The sequence below is a fragment of the Cricetulus griseus genome, chromosome 3 (genome assembly GCF_003668045.3).
Source record: "Cricetulus griseus strain 17A/GY chromosome 3, alternate assembly CriGri-PICRH-1.0, whole genome shotgun sequence".
Lineage (NCBI taxonomy): Eukaryota > Metazoa > Chordata > Mammalia > Rodentia > Cricetidae > Cricetulus > Cricetulus griseus.
In genome coordinates this window covers 22476437-22498428 of record NC_048596.1, presented here as the reverse complement: position 1 = coordinate 22498428, position 21992 = coordinate 22476437, and the positions used below count along the sequence as shown (strand labels likewise).

General features: G+C 39.2%; 1 protein-coding gene across 1 annotated transcript; it reads left to right on the top strand.

The window, feature by feature from the left end:
• Nucleotides 1-4740: 4740 nt before the first annotated feature.
• LOC118237717 (cytochrome P450 2C26-like) lies at nt 4741-20284 on the top strand. Its single transcript, XM_035441860.1, has 4 exons — nt 4741-4908; nt 6429-6591; nt 6757-6906; nt 20115-20284. Exons 1-4 carry the CDS (start codon nt 4741-4743, stop codon nt 20282-20284), a joined length of 651 nt encoding a protein of 216 aa, XP_035297751.1.
• The last annotated feature ends 1708 nt before the right edge of the window (nt 20285-21992 follow it).

Here is a 21992-nt window from a genome sequence, read left to right as displayed (position 1 = left end):
AAAGTGTCAGAAAACATCTGAGACCTTTACATGAGATTTCATAATCACCTTACCTAAGGCTTCTATTGATAAATTTGACAAATGCCTTTGTGTTTAATTTTTGAAATTGTTTCCATGGTGAAACAAGGTGTTGGGGAAAACATTTTTCTGGTTTCTCAGCCATTGTGCCTCCTATTGACTCCAGAAGAAACTATTTGTTTTTATTCCTATGAGAGAGAGATATTTCTTAGACACAGAAGATGAACTATTTCAGAAGAGAAACATGACTGGGAATCAGAATGAAGAGGAACCAATGCAGAAAAGGAAGAGTGAGTATAATGTCAAAGTCATGATAGACTTGAATAAAAACGGCACTATAAAATCTATTCAATTGTGTAATGAATGGACACTAGTAATTTTTTCATAAAATATCAAAACATTTTTGAAAATTCATGTGATGTTGAGAGAAAGGAGAGAAGCTAAGAAACAAAATGTAATGAAGTTTCAATAAAAAAAGATTTCTTGCTTCAGGTTCCCTGCTGGAGCCACCTGAGGTCAGGGGACTGTGCACTGGGGAACACATCCCAGTGGATCAGCCCACCCAGAGTCTGCCAGCATCCTATTCCACCCTTTGCCCATGGGAGGAGATAAGCCTGGGCCAGTTTTTGGCCTGCCTTCTGGTGCTGTGCTCAGAGCCTCCTAAGGCTTGGGGCCTGCACATGGGGAATTCATCCTGGTGGAATAGCCCATCCAGGATACCTCTTCCTCCCACCAGAAGAGGAGAGCCATCAGATTTTGGACCTGTTTGCACCTTTTGGAAGAGAACCTTAGACATGTACCCACCAGGAGAGGAAGGCACTCCACTTGCATCCACTGAAAGTGGAATGGGAAGAAGACAATATAAAAACACATTCAGCAACAAAAAACCAATATAACACCACCAGAGTCTAGAGACTCTACACAAGCAAGACCTGAACATTCCAGTGTAGATGAAGCAGAAGGGAAAACAACTTCATGAAAATGACAGAGGCCCTCAAAGAGGACATGAGAAAATCCCTTAAAGAAATGGAAAATAAAACAAACCAAAAATTCAAGATACCAACAAATCTGTTAAAGAAAGCCAAGAAAAAACAATCAAACAGATGGAGGAAACAATTCAAAAAGTTCAAGACCTAAAAGCTGAAATAGAGACAATAAAGAAAACACAATTGAGGGAATGTTTGAAATAGAAAAGCTGGGTAAATGATCAGGAACTAAAGACATGGGAGAGAAAATCTCAGGCATTGAAGATACACTAGAAGAAATAGAGTCATTGACTAAAGAAAATCTTGTGTCCAACAAATCCCTAATACAAAATATTCAGAAAATATAAAACACTGTGAAAAGGACAAACCTAAGAATAATAGGTATAGAAGAACGTAAAGAAACCCAACTCAAAGGTGCAGAAAACATATTCAACAAAATCATAGAAGAAAACCTTCCCAACCTAAAGAAAGACATGCGAATGAAAGTACAAGAAGCCTAGAAATACCAAATAGAATGGGCAACAAAAGTTCCCTCCCCACATAATAATCAAAATCCCAAATATATGGAATAAAGAAAGAATATTAGGAGCAGCTAAGGAAAAAAGTCAAGTAACATATAAAAGAAAAAAGCAATGGAATCTTGAAATTCGCAGGCAAATGGATGGGACTAGAAGAAACCATCCAGAGTGAGGTAACCCAGTCACAAAAGACAAAAATGGTATGTACTCTCTCATATATGGATTTTAGATCCAGAGCAAAGAAGTAGCAGCCTACAATCCACACCACCAGATAAACTAGGAAACAGAGAGCACCCTAAGTGAGACATACATGGTCCCCTGGAGAAGGGAAAAGGTACAAGATCTGCTAAGCTAATTGGGAACATGGGAAGAGGGGAGAGGGAGTTAGAAGAAAGAGAAGGGGAGAAGAAGAGAGGAGGGCAGAGGAGGACATGAGGGAGCAGGAAGACTTAGTCAGGGGAATAATAGAGGAGAGCAAGAAAAGAGATACCATAATAGAGGGAGCCATTATAGGTTTAAAGAGAATTCTGACACTAGGGAAATGTCCAGTGTTCTACAAGGTTGACCCCAATTAACAATCTAAGCAATAGTATGGAGGCTACTTTCAATGCCCTTCTCCAATAATGAGATTGATGACTACCTTATATGCCATCTTGAAGCATTCATCCAATAGCTGATAGAAGCAGAAGGAGACACCCACAGCTAAACACTGAGTTGAACTCTGAAATCCAGTTTCAGAGAGGGAGGAGTCCCAGGATCACAGGGGTCAAGACCAGGTTGGAGACACCCACAGAAACATCTGACCTGAACAAGGGGTTGCTGATGGACCCCAGACTGACAGCTTGAGAACCAGCATATGGCTTTTCCAGACCTGAATGAGAAAATTAGTTTGGAGGTCTGAACAATCTAGGGGACCACTAGTAGTGGATCATCATTTACCCCTAGTGCACAAATTGACTTTGGGAGCACTCTCCACATAGAGGGCTACTCTCTCAGCCTAGACACACTGGGAAGGGCGTAGGCCCTGCTCCAAATGATATGACAGAATTTGAAGATCCCCATGGAAGGCCTCACCCTCCCTGGTTAGTAGAAAGGGGTTGGGATAATGGGTCTGTTGGGGGCAGGGAAGGAGAGGAGGGAGTGGGAACTGAGATTGACATGTAAAAGAAGCTTGTTTCTAATTTAAATTTGTAAAAGAAAAAGAAAATGCAAGAAGCTTACAAAACACCTAATAGAGTGAATCACAATAAAAGTCCCCTCCCTACATAATAATTAAAACCCCAAGCATACAGAATAAAGAAAGAATATTAAGAGCAGCAAATGAAAAAGGTCAAGTAACATATAAAGGCAAACCAATCAGAATTATACCTGACTTCTCCACGGAAACTATATAAGACAGAAGGTCCTGCATAGATATTCTAAAAGCACTAACAGACCGCCAATGGCAGCCAGGACTACTATACCCAGCAAAGCTTTAAATCACTATAGATGGAGAAAACAAGATATTCCACAATAAAACCAGATTTAAAGGGGAGGAGGGGAAGGAGAGGGAACTGGGATTGACATGTAAAACAAGCTGGTTTCTAATTTGAATAAAATGATAAAATGAAAAAGAATGATTTCTCAAGAATCAATTCATCTTTGATTGAGTAATGTGATTAGTTATTATACATGTATTACCATCAACTCTATTGTTAAAAAGCAAAGCAAAATGCAGACAAATTTAGTTCAGAGGCCCTTCTCTCTTTCAGTGTTCTTGGTTCTTATATTCTGTAAAAGGAATAGTTCGTCCAAAGCATCATCCCGACTTACAAATGTGCCAGACCTAGTAGCACCGCAGGCATGAAAAATATCTACTGAGACTGTATTCTTTGGGAATTTAGAGCAATATGATTTGGGTAACAAATTATTGCTTACTTTGTTGTAGATAATGAAGATAACCATGATTTTGGGTTATTGGAATTTATCTTAGCTCCCTTTGTAGTTATTTTTGTAATTTTTGAGTAAGATTACAAAACATGAGTGAACTTTTCTGACTTCTATGTTAAAACAATGATGACATAATTATTAACTAGATTCATGACTGTTAGTGATTATCATCAATATAGTAACATAGTTCACAGTTAAGCAATTATGATGTATATAGTTGAAATGCATGCCTTTATGCAGGGAAGTTGTAAGTTGCAATAAATATGGGTTAAGTTATAAATGCCCTCTTTGCCTCAGGCATTTTAACACTTGGTACCCACTTGTTGATGCTCTTTGTGGGGTGGTTAGGTTATATCAATTATTGTTACAGACTATAGACTATTGTGCTTATTCAGTTTAACATCTGCACTGGGACTAGGAGAATTCAAATACCTTTCTTTAAGAATCTGTGTTAAAGCTAGGGGAGTAAGTATGCCACTTAGATAGTCACCTTGATTTCTAAATTCTTCTGGTCATGAACTGTGAGACACTGTCCCATCACCTTTAGAAAAAAAATCTTTCATGATTGGAATACACAACACTGATAAATGAAGACCTTTCTTTAGCTAAAAGTTAAACATCAACTTATGATTCAAGGTGTGTTAGTCATAGATATATTTTGTTATCTTCGTTTTACAAATCTCCAAATAGTGAAATAAAGATCTATAAGGCTTACATTGTTGAACCAAATATGTCCCAATGTTTAATATAACAAAAAATATTTAAAATCATCATGACCATGGTGCAGTACAAATGTATTTCTAGCCATTGGGACAATGTAGTAGAAGAAATGCCACTTTGTGGTCAATCTAAGCTATATAGTAACACTTTGTTTAAAAAGAAATATATTTCATGGAATATACAAATGCTTCATAAGTCATAATCTCCTCCCTGGTAACTAACTGAGAATATAAATGTTGAGTAGTTTTCTTAAATCTCAAATTTAATCCATTGCTTCTCATGAGGAGTTTCACATTATAAATTCATTTGTTCATTTTTATTAGCACTATTTGGAAAATAATCAGTACCATTAAACTAGAAATTCAAATGGGTACCCTGTAAAAGAAGGACAAGTGTAAAGACCATCTTATTTTTATTTCAATCAAAAGGGCAAAGTTTACTTGATAGAGAGAGATTAAAGGTTATCTGGTTAGTCAATCAGGTTTCAAGAGTAACTTGTTGATCCTGAAAATAGTGTTATAAAAGCCCCATGCTGGCTGATCACAGCTGTGTCAGTGAGAGGGGTCTCCATGGATCCAGCTGTCGTGTTGGTGTTTATTCTCTCCTGTCTAGTTCTCCTCTCACTCTGGAGACAGAGATCTGAGAGAGGGAAGCTCCCTCCTGGCCCCACTCCTCTCCCACTTATTGGCAATTTCCTCCAAATAGATGTGAAAGACATCAGCAGATCCTTGACCAATGTAAGTATTCTTTGTGCTCCTCCAATATGTTGATGAACAAGATACATTGAAAGCTGCTTTTAATGAAAACCTAGTGTCAGAGGCAATATTGATATAAATAACCATAAAGTCAAAGCCCTTTCAAAGTATTATATACTTTCTGACTTTTACAGCTGTCCTTGGTCAGGAATTCAGTAATGAGCTAAGGCTCAGGTGAAAGGACATTTATGTCATTGCATTTTATAAAAAAGGAAAAAAATCCCATTAAATTACAAAATTCATGACAATTTCCTATCTTAAAAAACAGCTTTTCCAATTAGTTTTGTTTGAAGGTCAACAGCAAGGAATAGATTATTCAATACATCAGGTAGAATTTTAGATATCCGTTTTTACTGATGTTATCTATTTGATGCTGAACTCTAAAAGACTTAACTGATGCCTAATTTAACTAAGTACCAATGAACATGGAATAACACAAGAAATTCAATACAGAAGCCAAGATTTTGGCATATTTGTTGATATTTATATTCAGTTTAATATTTGTAAAGCCTAAGTCTGGGGTTAAAAATTCTGCAAGAGAAGGAACTTTTTCTGGGAAATATTGCATGCCTAGGTGCAGCATGTGTGGTACCCACTCTTTACATTTGTAGTAGCCAACTGCCAAACCTGGACTGCTGAACAGAACTCTTTGTGTTGACTTACAATTTTACATCTCATATCTAAGTGGGCCTGGCTTTGTTGCTTTATTTCTGTATCATTTCTTCTATTTCATTTGTCTACTTGTCTATTTTTGTTAGTACCAGACTGTTTATATCACTATAGCTCCATAATATAATTTGAGGTCATATATTGTTATACATTGATCAGCATTTTTAGTTCTTAGGAGTCCCTTGACTATTCTTGGTTCTTTGTTGTCCCATATGAAGTCCTCTGTTGTTTTTCTAAAACTGTAAATATATCATCAGAAGTCTGATGCATAGTATTCAATCTATAAATACAGAAGTATGGGTTTAGTAGTATGGGCGTATTGTCCTTGGTTTCTGCTTATTTTCTGGTCTTCTGACTGGAGTGTTAGAGTGTGTCCACACCTGTGGGCTGGATTTTTGCACATCAGAGTGGAGTGGCCTTTGTTCAAACAGGGCATTTCTGTCCAATTTGGGGGATGGGGACATGGTGGGCAGGATGGGAGGGGTTATTGTGGGTAGTGTAGGTAGGTACTGAGAATAGAGGCAATCAGCTGGCAGGTAGGTTGTCTACATGGGGTTTTGGTGGCCAATTTCGTGCTGAATGATTTGATGTGAAAATTCATTGTAATCTTTGTGCAACAAATATCTGAACCCTCAGCAGTTACATGGTTCCCTTTGGTGATCAATAACTGCTATATGATACAAATAGGCTCCACAACCATTGGGGGCTGAGTTTTGCCTGAATAAAAATATTAAAATACCACGAGTGATAATGTTAGTGTGAATGAGGTTGACTCCATGGAGATCAAAGTGACTTTTTTCACTAATGTTTATATTTTTCTTTCCTATATCCAGTTATCAAAAGTCTATGGCCCCGTGTTCACCCTGTACTTGGGCATGAAGCCCACTGTGGTGTTGCATGGGTATGAAGCAGTGAAGGAAGCTCTGATTGACCATGGGGAGGAGTTTGCTGGAAGAGGAAGCTTCCCTATGGCTGAAAGATTAAATAAAGGCTTTGGTAAGTAAGTGTTCATGTGAGTGCTGCATGGTGTTGACTATGAAGGTGAAGACTGAAAAGAGGGGCTGGACTTCTTGAGGTACGTGTTGGTCCTCTCTATGGTTTCACCTATCAGATCTCTCGTCTCTTCCCAGAATCTATTTCAGTGTTTTACCATTTCTTCAGGCATTATTTTTAGCAATGGAAGCAGATGGAAAGAGACAAGGCGCTTCACACTCATGACTCTGAGGAATCTGGGCATGGGCAAAAGGAGCATTGAGGACTGTGTTCAAGAGGAAGCACAGTCTCTTGTGGAGGAACTGAGGAAAACCAAAGGTAAGTGCAGGCTTAAACATTTGCATCTCAGTTAGGTATGTGTGCACGTCATGTTAACCTTATCCTATCTAAAATATTTGTTGTTTTGAAATCATAAACAATGATTATAGGTTTATGTTAATTTTCTGTTGAGCTGCAGAACTAAGCATTTCCATTAGCACAGGAGTAATTTGTCTTTGTGGTTCATTTCACCATGGAATAAGTGGTTGTGTTAATGGTGACAGAGCCCAATCTGAGGATATTTGTTTACATTTCTTGGATCACAGTGGTTTGAGCAAATTAACTGAACTTTACAGGATTTCGTTTAGGCCCATGTTTTCAGTCCTGAGTAACAATAATGTTATTCATGGTTTTCCTTTCTCAGTTGAGTGTAATAAATTTTCACCAATAACTGTGTCTTCTACAGCATATCAAATTTTATTGTTATTTGTTTAAAAATTATTTACTATATTGTGAATGTTACATAATGAGTTTTGATCATGATCCCCCATCAACTTTTCTGAGATATACCCCCATTTTCCTATCTATCCTACTTTGTGTAGTTTCTTAATTTAATATCAACCAAACCTGATTTGTGCTTGACATATATGATTTTTAAAGAAAATTTTCATTAGTGCTTTCAGAATTTTGTACTTGTTTAAAAATATGTTTTAATTGAAATAGAATTACGCAATTCCTCCCTTTTACTATTCTATTCCTTTCCTGATGCCCTCCCTTGTCCCCTTTTCATTCTTTTTACATTCTTCAATCATTAGCCACTTGTCTTTGAGTATTTTTGTATATATGCATGTACATAGACACATATGTATATAACTTCCAAACCGGGCCAAGAGATCAAGCCACATAACTGTCATCCACATTGAGAGAGTCTAGTTTTGTTCCATGCAGGTTTCCAAGCTCTCAGTCCAAAGTGCACGAGCTCCACTAGTTCAGGTCAGCTGTGTCTGTGGTTTTCCACATCTTGCTCTTGACCACCCCCTTGTTTATATGATCCCTCCTCCCTTTCTTCAGCTGAACTCCAGGAACTCAGCCCAGTGCTTGTCTATGGACACTGCATCTGCTTCACTCAGTTATTGGATATAGGTTCTATGATGACAATTAGGGTAGTCACTAATCTGATTAAAAGGTACTAGCCATTCAGACACCTTCTACACTATTGTTAGGAGTCTTAGCTGGGGTCATCCTTGTGGATTCCTGAGAATTTCTTTAGTATCAGGTTTCTCCCTAACCCCATAATGGCTCCCTCTATCAAGATATCTCTTTTATTGCTCCCACCCTCCACCTCTCCCACAACTCTGTCTTCTTGATCCCTCATGATCCCATTTTACATCCCTTCCTTTCTACCAGCCTGCCCTGTATACCCAGGGGATCTTAACTATTTTCCCTTCCTAAGGCCCTCCATGTGTATCCATCTTAGGGTCCCCTTTCACCTAGATTCTTTGGAGTTATGCACTGTATCCTGGTTATCCTTCTCTTTACATCTAATAACCATTTATGAGTGAGTTCATGCCAAATTTGTCTTTTTGGTTCTGTATTACCTCACTCAGGATCTTTTTCTAATTCCATCCATTTGCCTGCAGATTTTGAGATGTCATTGTTACATCCGAGTAATACTCCATTGTGTAAGTGCTCCACATTTTCTTTATCCATTCTTAGGTTGCAAGGCATCTAGGTTATTTCCAGATTCTGACTGTTACAAATAATGCTGCTGCTATGAACAAAGTTGCACAAATATCCTTGTGGTATGATTGTGCTTCCTTTTTGTTTATACCCAAGCGTGGTATTGGTGAGTCTTGAAGTAGATTGATTCCAAATTTTCTGAGAAACTGTCCTACTGATTTCCAAAGTGTCTGTATAAGTTTGCACTACCACCAGCAATGGAGGAGTGTTCTCCTTACTCCACTGTCATCATTGTTTTGATCTTGGCCATTCTGACAGTTGTAAGATGGTATCTCAAAGTTGTTTTTATTTGTATTTCCCTGATGGCTGCAGATGTTGATCAATTTCTTATATGTCTTTTGGCCATTCCATTTTTTTTTATGTTGAGAATTCTCTGTTTAGATCTGTACTTGATTTTTTAATTTGATCATTTTTGTTTTTGTGTCTAGTTTCTTGAGTTCTTTTGTAGATTTTGGAGGTCAGTCCTGTGTCATATGTGGGGTTGTTCAAGATATTTTTTTCAATTCTATAGGCTGGCGTTTAGTCTTGTTGACTGTGTCCTTTGCTTTAGAGAAGCTTCTCAGTTTCAGGAGGTCCCATTTCCTGGTTGCTGCTTTCATAGTCTGTGCTACTGCTATTACATTTAGGAAGTAGTCTCCTTTGCCCATGTGTTCAAGACTACTTCTCACTTTCTTTTCTGTCTGGTTCAGTGTAACTGGATTCATGTTGAGATCTTTTGAGTTCAGATTTGTGCATGACAATAGACTGTTTTTATTTTCATTCTTCTACATGTCATCAACCTGTTATCCCAGCAACATTTGTTGAAGTTGTTTTCTTTTTTTTCCATTGTACAATTTTGGTTTCTTTGTTAAAAAAATCAGGTATTCATAGTTGTGTGGATTAACGTCCGAGTCTTTAATTCAATTCCCTTGATCCACTTGTCTGTTTTAATGCCAATACCAAGCTGTTTTTATTACTGTAAGCTTTACAGTAGAGCTTGAGGCCAGGGAGGGTGACCCTGAGTTTTTATTTTTCTATATGCAGTTGAGTATTGTTCTTTCAAGGTCATTCAAGAATTGTTTTGGGATTTTAATGGGGTTTGCATTGAATGTGTAGATTGTTTTTGGTGAGATTCCATTTTTACTCTGCGTATCCTAACTATCCAAAAGCATGGGAGATCTTTTAATTTTCTGATGTCTTCTTCAATTTCTTTTTCCAAGACTTATAGTTCTAGTCATACTGCTTTATCCCTTGTTTAGTTATCATTACCCCATGATATTTCATGTTATTTGTGGCTATTGTGAAAGTGATGTTTCTCTGATTTATTTCTCATCCCTTTTATCATTTCTATATATGAGAGCTACTGATTTTTTTTAGCTCATCTTGTATCCTGCCACATTACTGAAGGTGTTTATCAGCTCTAGGGAGTTTCCTGGTACAGTAGTTTGCAACACTTAGGTATACTACCATATAATCTGTAAATAGTGGAAGTTTGACTACCTCCCTTCTAATTTGTTTTCCCCCAAGAGATTATTTTTTATTAGTTCAAATTACAAGCAAGGCTGCTTCACATGGTAATACCCTCTCCCTCCCTCCCTCCCTCCCCTCCAGTCCCCCACCAGCCCTCTACCTCATCTCCCCTCTGGTCCCCAGGGAGGGCAAGGCCCTCCAAAGTTGGTCATATCATCCTGGGAAGGGCCTAGGCTCTCCCCTATGTGTCCAGGCTGAGAGCTCATCCCTCCATGTAGGATGGGCTCCCAAAGTCCCTTCTTATGCCAGGGATAAATACTGAAACAATCCTGAGTGAGGTAACCTAGTCACAAAAAGACAAGCATGGTATGTACTCACTCATATACGAATTTTAGACATAGAGCAAAGGAGTACCAGCCTACAATCCTCATCACCAAAGGAACTAGGAAACAAGAAGGACTCTAAGAGAAAAATGCATGGTTCCCAGGGAATGGGAAGGGGCATGATCTCCTGAGCTAATTGGGAGCCTGAGGGTAGGGAAGAGGGAGCTTCCAGAATGAGAGGGGGAGAAGAGGCAGGGAGAGGAGGAAATGGAGGACCAGGAAGTTTGAGTCGGGGGAAGAATAGAGGAGAGCAGGATGAGAGATACCATAACAGAGGGAGCCATTATAGGTATGAAGAGAGATCTGGAATTAGGGAGGTTTCCAGAGATCTACAAGATGACACCAACTGACAGTCTAGGCAATGGTGAAGAGGCTACCCTGAATTCCATTCCCCTATAATGAGACTGATGACTGCCTTATATGCCATCCTAGAGCCCTCATCCAGTGGCTGAGGGAAGCAGAGGCAGACACCCACAGCTATACACTGGACTGAACTCTGGAACCCAGTTGCAAAGAGGGAGAAATGAAGAACAAAGGGGTCAGGACCAGAATGGTGAAACTCATAGAAACAGCTGACCTGAACAAGGGGGAACACATGGACTCCAGACTGATGTCTGGGAGGCCAGCATGGGAGTGATCCAGACCCCTGAATGTGGATGTCAATGAGGATGCTTCGGGACTCTATGGGGCCCCTGGTAGTGGATTCATAAACTAGGGATAAATATTGTCCTGCAACCAGAGTCCCCAAAGATGTTTCAGGTGTCCTAACTTACACCTAAGTTCAGGGGACCTGATTTTGTTCTATGCTGGTTTCCCAGCTGTCAGTTTTGGGTCCATAAGCTCCCCCTTGTTCAGGTCAGCTGTTTCTGTGGGTTTCCCCAGCATGTTCTTCTCCCTGTAGCTCAACATTCTTCCTCTCTACAATTGGATTCCAGGAGTTAGGCTCAGTGCCTAGCTGTGCGTCTCTGCTTCTGCTTCTATTAGCTACTAGATGAATGCTCTAGGATGTCATTTAAGGTAGTTATCAATATCATTATAGTGGAAGGGCATTTAAAGTAGCCTCTCTACTATTGATAAGATTGTTAGTTGTGGTCATCCTTGTAGATCTCTGGACATTTGCTAATGCCAAATTTCTCTTTAAGCCTATAATGGCTTTCTCTATTAAGGTATTTCTTTTCTTGATCTCTTCTATTATTCCCCTGACTCAATCTTCCTGCTTCCTCAAGTCCTCCTCCCCTCCTCCCCTCTTCTTCTCCTCATCTCTTTCTCCTAACTCCCTCTCCCTTTGCACCGTGCTTCCAATTTGCTCAGGAGATCTTGTCCCTTTCCCGTTCTCCAAGGGACCATGCACATTTCTCCTTGTTGCCTAGCTTTTCTGGTGGTGCGGATTATAGGCTGGTAATCCTTTGCTCAAAGTCTAATAGATTTATATGAGTGAGTACATACTATGTTTGTCTTTCTGTGACTGGGTTACCTCACTCAGTTTCAATATTCCATTTTTTTCTGCTGTATATTTCTCCAGTTGTATAAATGTACCATATTTACTTTATCATTTCCTCAGTTTATTGGCATCTAGCTTGCTTCCAGTTTCTGTCTATTACAAACAATGCTGCTATGAACATAGCTGAACAGATGTCCTTGTTGTACCATTGTGTATCCTTTGGTTATATACCTAGGTGTATTGCTGCATCTTGAGGTAGACTGATTCCCATTTTCCTGAGAACCCACCATACTAATTTCCAAAATGGCTGTTTATGTTTGCACTCCCACCAGCATTGGAGGACTACTCCCCTTTCTCCACTTCCTCTCCAGCATAAACTTTTGTTGGTGTTTTTGATTTTAGCCATTCTGACAGGTGTAAGATGGTATCTCAGAGTTATTTTTATCTGCATTTCCCTGATGGTTAAGGATGTTGACCACTTTCTTAAATGTCTTTCAGTTATTTTAAGATTCCTCTACTGAGAATTCTCTATTTAGTTCTGTACCTCACTTTTTAATTGGATTATTTGTTATTTTGGTGACTTGCTTCTTGAGTTCTTTGTATATTTTGGAAATCAGCCTCCTGTCAAATATGGTATTGGTGAATATCTTTTCTCATTCTGTGGGCTGCAGTTTTCTCTTGTTGACTGTGTGCTTTGCCTTACAGAGGTTCCATTTATTAATTGTTGAACTCAGTGTCTGTGCTACTGGTGCTATGTTCAGAAAGTGGTCTCCAGTACCAATTAGTTCAAGAGAGTTCACTCTTTCTCCTAAGAGAAAGAGTGTGGCGGGTTTTATGTTGAGGTCTATGATCTATTTGGACTTAAGTTTTTTTTCCTTTTTTAAATTTGAATTAGAAACAAGATTGTTTTACATATCAATCCCAGTTCCCTCTCCCTCCCCTCCTCTCCTACCACCCCCCCAACTAAAACCCTACCTATCACATACAGTTTACGATCCCCAGGGAAGATGAGGCCTTCCATAGGGAGGTCTTCAGAGTCTGTCATATCTTTTGGGATAGGGTCTAGGCCCACCCCCTTGTGTCTAGAGTCAGGGAGTATCCCTCCATGTGGGATGGGCTTCCAAAATCCACACCTTTGTTAGGGATAAGTACTAATCTACTAAGGAGGCCCCATGGATTTCTGAGGTCTCCTCACTGACACCCACATTCCTGAGGTCTGTATCAGTCCCATGCTGGTTTCCCAGCTATCATTCTGGGGACCAAGAGCTCCCTGTTGTTTGGGTCAGCTATTTCTGTGGGTTTCACCAGCTTGGTCTGGACCCCTTTGCTTATCACTCATCCTCTGCAACTGGGTTCCATTTAGTGATTAGCTGTGGGCATCTGTTTCTACTTCTACAAGCTGCTGGATGAAAGCTATAGGATGGCATATAAGTCAGTCATCAACCTCATCATCAGGGTTAAGTTTTGTGCCTGGTGATAGATATGGATCTATCTGCAGTCTTCCATATGCCAGCATCCTTTTATGCCGGCACCATTTGTTAAAGATGCTTTCTTTTTTCCATTGTATTTTAGCTTTACCAAAAATCAGGTGTTCATAGGTATGTGGGTTGATATCAGGGTTTTCAATTCAATTCCATTTGGCTACCTGTCATTTTTTTTTTTTTTTTTTGCGAATAGCAAGCTGTTTTCATTACTAAAGCTCTATAGTAGGGCTTGAAATCAGGGATGGTAATGTCTCCAGAAGTTCATTTATTATAGAGGGTTGTTTTGGCTATTCTGGTTTTTTATATATATAAAGTTGAATATTGTTCTTTCAAGATCTGTGAAGATTTGTGCTGTGATTTTGATGGGGATTGCATTGACTCTGTAGATTACTTTGACAAGATTTTCATTTTTAATATTTTGGTCTTACCTATCCACTAGCATGGGAGATCTTTCTATTTTCTGTTATCTTCTTTTATTTCTTTCTTTAAGACTCAAAATTCTTGTTATACAGGTTTTTCACTTGTTTGTTTAGAGTTATCACAAGGTATTTCATGTTGCTTGTGGCTGTTGTAAAGGGTGATATTTCTCTGATTTCTTTCTGAACCCATTTATCATCTCCATATAGTAAGGCTACTGATTTTTTTGAGTTAATTTTGTATGCTGTCACTTTATTGAAGGTGTTTGTCAGGTTTATGAGCTTCCCTGGTAAAATTTTTTGGGTCACTCATGTAAACTATTATACCATCTGCAAATATTGAATGTTTGATATTTTCCTTTCCAATTTGTATCCCCTTTATCTTCTTTTTTGTCTTATTTCTCTAACTAGACCTTCAAGTACAATATTGAAGAAATATATAGAAAGTTGACAACCTTGTCTTGTTCCTGATTTTAGAGAAATGCATTGAATTTCTCTTCATTTATTTTATGTCGGCTATTTCCTTGCTGCATACTGCTATTATTATGTTTAAGAATGTTCCTGCTATCCCTGATCTCTCCAAGACCTTTATCATGAAGGTGTGTTGGCTTTTGTCACAGGCTTTTTCAGCATCTAGTGCAATGATATGTGGATTTTCTTTCTCAGTTTGTTTATATGGTAGATTACATTGATGAATTTTCATATGTTGAAACATCCCTGTGTCTCTGAGATGAAGCCTACTTGATCATGGTGTAGGCTTCTGATGTGTTCTTGGATTCAATATGCCAGTATATGATTGAGTATTTTTGCATCAATGTTCATGAGGGATATTGGTCTGTAGTTCTCTTTCTTAGCTGTGTCTTTGTGTGGTTTGGTTACCAAGGTAATTTTAGCCTGATAAAAAGAGTTTGGCAATGACCCTTCTGCTTCTATTGTATGAAATACTTTGAGGGGTATTTGTATTAGCTCTTCTTTGAATTCTGGTAGAATTCTGCATTGAATCCATCTGGCCCTGGGCTTTTTTGTTTCTGAGAGTTTGCTGACTGCTTCTATTTCATTAGGGATAATAGGTCTATTTAAATTCCTTGTCTGTTATTGATTTAATTTTGGTAGGTGAAATCTATCCAGAAAATTTTCCATTTCCTTTAGATTTTTGAATTTTGTGGACTATAGCTTTTCAAAGTATGGCCTGATGATTCTCTGGATTTCCTCATTGTCTGTTGCTATGTCCCCCTTCTCATTTCTAATTTAGTTAATTTGCATGTGCTCTTTCTGAATTATAGTTAGTTTCATTAAAGGTTTTTTAACTTGTTGATTTTCTCGAAGTACCAACTCTTTATTTCATTGGTTCTTTGGAGTGTTTTCTTTGTTTCTACTTTATTGATTTTAGCCCTCAATTTGATTATTTACTGGGATCTAATCCTCCCAGGTGAGGTTGCTTCTTTTTGTTCTAGAGCTTTCATTTGTGCTGTTAATTCTCTAGTGTGACTATTCTCCAGTTTCTTCATGTGGGCATTTACTCCTAGGAACTGTCTCTTAGTACTGCTTTTAAAGCATCCTTAAATTTCAGTATGTTGTGTCTTCATTTAGAAATTCAGACAGTATTAAGAATGGACTAGAAAGCTATACCCTACCAAACTGAAAAATCTAAAACACACACACACACACACACACACACACACACACGCACGCACGCACGCGCGCACACACACACACACACACACACACACACACACACACACACACACACCGTGGTGTGTGTGTATCAAATTGAAACCTCCAATGAAATGGTAGCAATAATTAAAATCCTCTCAAATATCATAGGCCAGGAAGAGGCTGATTCAATGCATTATTCTCCTAGAGCTTCAGAAAGTACTCCTTGAATTATTTGGTAAAATATAAAATGATGAAAATTCTAAAAATCTTTCTACAATGTTGTTAGTGCCCTGCAACCAAAATTATGCAAGGCATAAAGGAAAGAAAGAAATGATGGAATCAAGACAGACAGACAGAAAGAAAGAAAGAAAGAAAGAAAGAAAGAAAGAAAGAAAGAAAGAAATATTGTAGGCTAACATCTCTAATGACTATGGAAAATATTTTGTCAAAAATATTTGTAACCAAATTCATAATGCATCAAAAAGATTACCCACTGTGATCTTATTAGATTAATCCCAGAGCTTTAGGGATGGTTCAACATATAGAAATTAATAAATATATACAATTTCATTATTTCTTCTTGCATGAAACTTATCATTTTAACTTCCATTCTACTGAAATATATATGACAACACATATCTGCAATATGCACAAGGAGAAAGCAAGGACTTTATTTCTTAAATATATGGTGTCTTCCATTAAACTTTTTTTGTTTTTTTTTTGAGACAGGGTTTCTCTGTGCAGCTTTGGAGCCTATTGTGGCACTCGCTCTGGAGACCAGTCTGGCCTCGAACTCACAGAGATCTGCCTGTCTCTGCCTCCTGAGTGCTGGAATTAAAGGTGTGCACCACCAATGTCCTGCAAATATGAGCTATTTTTGTAAACCATTTCACTCTGTCTTTAACCCTGTTTATCATTTCTTCTCATTTCGTGTGTGTGTGTGTGTGTGTGTGTGTGTTCAGAAAATAAATCACTTTTCTTTTGCTACCCCTATAAGTGCTACTTACCCAAGAAGTTTCTGTTCTGAAAAGAAAATCTGGTTAGATATTTGATTTCTAAGGACTTTAAGTCCTTTCTTCAAAAAAAAGTGAAAGAAAAGACTAAAAATCAAATTTAATCTTTGAATAGCACGTACACACATAAGAAAATTCCCAATATTTTACCCTTTACTGTTTTGGGCTTAAATAAAACATTTCCTGATAGCATAGAACATAGTCATTTTTTTAAACCCTGGCATAGTGAAAACAATGTTTTCATTGACTCATATTTAATAATTTATTTAATAATGTATTTATTCATTTATTTTGGTTTTCCAAAACAGGGTTTCTCTGTGTAGCTTTGGAGTCTATCGTGGAACTCACTCTGGAGACCAGGGTGGCCTTGAACTCACAGAGATCTGCCTGCCTCTGCCTCCCAAATGCTGGGATTAAAGGCATGTGCCACCAATGCCCAGCATATTTAATAATTTATTAATAACACTTTTAATTCATGTAATCCTTACATGATATCTACAGATTTAAATTTTGGTTCACCTTGAATGTAACATATATTTATCATTTGATCAAAGCAAACTCATTATAGAAACGATATCAGAAGAAAATGCCCTGAGAGCTGGGGAGATGGCTTATCACTTGAGAGAGAATGCTCCTTCTGAGTAGCAGCAGTGGCATCCTAGTGCCCATGCCATGCAGCCCCATGAGATCTGACATGCTCTTCTAGCCTCCATAGATATACACCACACACACACAAACACACAATACACAGACACACACACACACACACACACACACACACACCCTACACACCACATACACACATTCTCACACACGAGAGCACATGCACACAAATAAAAATAAGTCTAAAAAGAAATTTCTTTTTAATTTACTTTTATTTAAATTAGAAACAAGCCTGCTTCATATGTCAATCACAGCTCCTTCTCCCTCCCCTCTTCCCCTGCACCCCACCAACTCCCTACCCCATCCCCCATGAGGCCTTCCATGGGGATCACCAATGTCTGTCATATCATCCAGGACAGGGCCTAGGCATTTCCCATGTGTCCAGGGTGAGACAGCATCCCTCCACGTGTAATGGGCTCCAAAAGTCCATTCATACCCCAGGGATAAATACTGGTCCTCTACCAGAGGTCCCATAGATTGCCGAGGCCTCCCTATTGACACCCACATTCAGGGAGTCTGAATCAGTCCCATGCTAGCCTTTTAGCCATTAGTCTGGGGTCCATGAGTTCCCCCTTGTTCAGGTCAGCCATTTCTGTGTGTTTCACCAGCTCAGTCTTGACCCCTTTGCTCTTCACTCCTCCCTATTTGTGACTTGATTCCAGGAATTCAGTTCAATGTCTAGCTGTCTGCCTCTGCTTATATTAGCCACTGGATGAAGGCTCAAGGGTGGCATACAAGGTAGTCATCAATCTCAATTTCAGGGAAGGGCATTCAAGGAAGCCTCTCCACTATTGCCCAGATTGCCAGTTGGTGTAATCCTTGTAGATCTCTGGAATTCTTGCTAATGCCATATCTTTCCTCAAATCTATAATGGCTTCCACCATTATGATATCTCTCATCTTGCTCTCCTCTATTCTTCCCCGAAGTCAACCTTCCTGTCCTCTCATTTTCTCCTCTTCCCTCCTCTTCTCACCTCCTCTTTCTCCCAGTTCCTTCTCTACTCCCCCCCCCATGTTCCCAATCCACTCAATTGATCATGTCACCTTCCTCTTCTCCAGGGTACCTTGCATGTCTCTTTTAGGGTACTCCCTGTTTCCCAGGCTCTCTGGCGGGCAATCCCATGATCCATATCTAAAATCCATATATGAGTGAGTACATACCATGTTTGCCCTTTTGTGACTGCATTGCATCACTCAGGACAGTTTCTTCTAGTGCCTTCCATTTCCAGGGAATTTCAAGATACCATTGTTTGCTTGTTTTTTTTTCTACTGACTAGTACTCAATTGTGTAAATATACCAGATTTTCTCTATCCATTCCTCAGTTGAGGGGCATCTAGGTTGCTTACAGGTTCTGGCTATTACAAATAATGCTACTATGAATATAGTTGAACAGATGTCCTTGTTGTATCAATTTGCATCTTTTGGGAATATGCCTAAGAGTGGAATTGCTGGATCTTGTGGCAGACTGATTCCCATTTTCATGAGGAACTGCCATACTGATTTCCAAAGTGGCTGTACGAGTTGGCACTCCCACCAGCAGTGGAGGAGTGTTCCCCTGCCTCCACATCCTCTCTAGCATAAACTGTCAGTGTTGTTTTTGATTTTAGCCATTCTGACAGGAGTCATATGGTATCTCAGAGTTGTTTTGATTTGCGTTTCCCTGATGGCTAAGGATGTTGAACACTTTCTTAAGTGTCTATCAGACATTTTAGACTCCTCTATTGAGAATTCTCTATTGTGTTCTTTACACCACTTTTAAATTGGATTATTTGGCATTTGACCTGTAATACAACACATATGTACCACAAATTTTAAGCATTATATCAGCATGGTAATTTAATAATCGTGATGTGAGGAAATGTTTATAAATCTACCAGCCACACTCTTTCCCAAATAGGCTGCAGATTTTGTTGAACATAATCATCATTTACTTATTATAAAAATAAACATTAATGTCACTAATACTATTTGTAGTGTGTACCTTATGAAGACATTGCATAGTAGTGTAACAGGTGCTTTGAAAATTCCCCCCTACTGTCTTCATTCTGGCCCACCTCATCCCCTGTTTTCCTATTGCATCCTCCCTAGGCTTATTTCTTATAATTAAAAATATTGTTTAGGTTTCTTTTATGTGTATAAATGTTTGCCTGCACATTCATGCATGCACGAGTTGTGTACATGGTTCCACAGAAGTCAGAAAATTGTGTCCTATTCCCATGAAGCTGAGGTTACAGAAACTTATGATCCACCAAGAGGGTGCTCAGAACTGAATGTTGGTTCTCTCAAACATCAGGGAGTACTTTGAATACAGAGCTATCTTTCTAGCACTGACCTTATTATTCTTTGTGTCTACTTTTCAAATATTGTATTTACTTCCTATGAAACAAAATGTATTGTTGTAAATGATGAAATGAGAAAAGGGAAATCTCTGTCACTTCCTTAATATTGTTTCTCCCTCTTGGAATTAACTATAAAAGAAAAGTTTTCATTTCATTTAGTAATGCAAAAAAATCTACATGGAAGTGGCTTTCTTGAGTTTAGACATTACTCTCAAGTAATTAGGAGGAATTATACCCATGTTTTTCCTTCTAATATGAGTATTTTCTCCTTCCTTGGATCAAAACTTGCTTTGGTTACTCACTGTGGCTGCAGAACTTCCGGATGTACACTTTTCTATTCAAATTCCAGTGTTATATGGTATTTAGGCATTCTAGTAAGAAATAATTCTGTTCCAAATACTAGAAATTTTGGGTTTATAAAATCTTTTCTTCCTTTCACATACCAGATAATGAAAAGTGTAAAAGATATATTTCTGTTCTTATTTAACTGGTGAGGGTGAGGCCATCACAAGTTTAAGGTTAAAGTGATACATTGATTCTGCATAAATGAATGCTTAGCTGTTAGGAAAACTGTAGATAAGATATGGTTTAAAACTTTTAAATAATCTTTCCCTGTTAACAAAAGCAAAAATGTCTTCTTTGTATATTTTAATGGTATTTCTCCAATTGTTTCTAATTCTTCAGGTTCACCCTGTGATCCCACGTTCATCTTGGGCTGTGCTCCCTGCAATGTGATCTGCTCCATTATTTTCCAGAATCGTTTTGATTATAAAGATCATCATTTTCTTACCCTAATGGAAAAAGTTAATGAGAATTCCAGGATTCTGAGCTCACCCTGGTTCCAGGTGAAGTAAAGATCTTTTCCTTCAGGGAACACTGTTATAGTCTTTCATTCTCACAGGTCAAATTCAATATGGACCAAAAAGTGAGGTGATCAGACACCATGGTTCTGAAGAACATATTGTGGAAAGAATATCTGGAAGGCAGGTCTAAGTCCTTTGCTATACAAATAGCAAAACTGAAGGGAAAATTCCAGGTTGGCTCAATCCTGCTAGTTCTCTATCCATTTCCAGTTGATGTTCACAGAACAGTTTTCATAAGAGATTCCATAGAAATCTAGAAGTGTTGCCAATTGTTCATAGGACGTTATTCGCTGAATAATTCTTATCCTGTTCTATTATTAAACATATATATCCTTATCGTATTACTAGGCAGGAATATCTTAGTTTAGAAAGAATATTCTCTTAAAGAATAAAGAATATTAATGGCAATGAAATCTGCCAGGAAACAGAGTAGTTTTAGTGGTTTGATGGGTCAGCTGGAATCCTAGTTGACATACAGACAGGTAGAAAGGAGAAGATGAGTGATTTAATGCTGTGTGGCCCACATCCATTTCTCAGAGTTGTCCTAGGCAGAAGAGGCATTTCCTGAACTCTCCATAAAGAATGGCTGGGATTTGGGCACTCAGAGCAACAAGGCACTAGGCAATCAGACACTACTATGTTAAGTAAATATAAGGTGTGGTGTGGGAAAGACAGAGAGTTAGAATGGTTCATGTCCTATGGAGAGAGCCACAGCTGAAGAGGTGTGGAGAAGCTGAAGGGGTATTGAGAGAGCTGAGGTGGGTGGCTTGATTGCTACCCAGGGCCATGGTGACATTTGGGCATCACCTGCTGCCAAGGACCATGTCTGTGTTCATGGTCCTGTTGAAGCCTTTGTCTGTATTGATGCCCATAGCTCCTGATACCACTGAAGGCCAAGAGGAAAGGGCTGCACGGGGTTTGTCCTGGCACTCACTGGCTAAAACACTAGAGAGAACAGTCCCTGTATTTCCTCTGGGAAGCAGAGTGGAAATGAACCTGTTGACCAGGTTTTGGAATTAGCCTAAAGAATGTATGCTTGGGGGATCTGACTCTACCCCTTATCTGACATACGGTGGCTTGGGTCAGGGAGAACTGATCTCCTCCTCCACTGTTTGTGGAAGGTGGGACTAGCCCTGAGGTCATAATAACTGGAGAGCTGCCTTTGCAGCCACCACTGCAGAATGCAGGAAAGCAAACGCTGCAACTTGCCTGGGCAAAGAGCAGAGCTGACAGTGTCCCCAGGGGTGCAGGTGAGTCAACCCTGAAGTAGTGAGTATGGGAGAGCTAGCCCCAATACTTGTCTGTCATGTGATGGTGTGGTTGGGAGAGATGTCCCCTTTACTCTCTCACTCTCACCACTGAGGCAGATGAGGGAGCTGACCCTTCCATTTACCAGCTGCAGCACTCAAGAAAGCAGGCCCTGCTCCTAGCCTAGGCAGCAGAGTAGAGCTGACCCATTTAGCAGAGGCACAGGTTAGCTGACTCCCTGGGTGTGAGAATGGGAATGCTGACCACACCTCTTCACCTGTCATGTGGTGGTAAGGGTGAGGGAAAGATGCCCTCCTCACCTTGCTGCTGCCACCTGTGGTGGGTGAGGTAGCTGACCTTCCTCCTTACCAGCTTCAGCACCTGGGAAAGTGGGCCCCACACTTCCCCTGGGCAGCAGAACAGAGCTGACCCTATTGACCCCATTGATTTG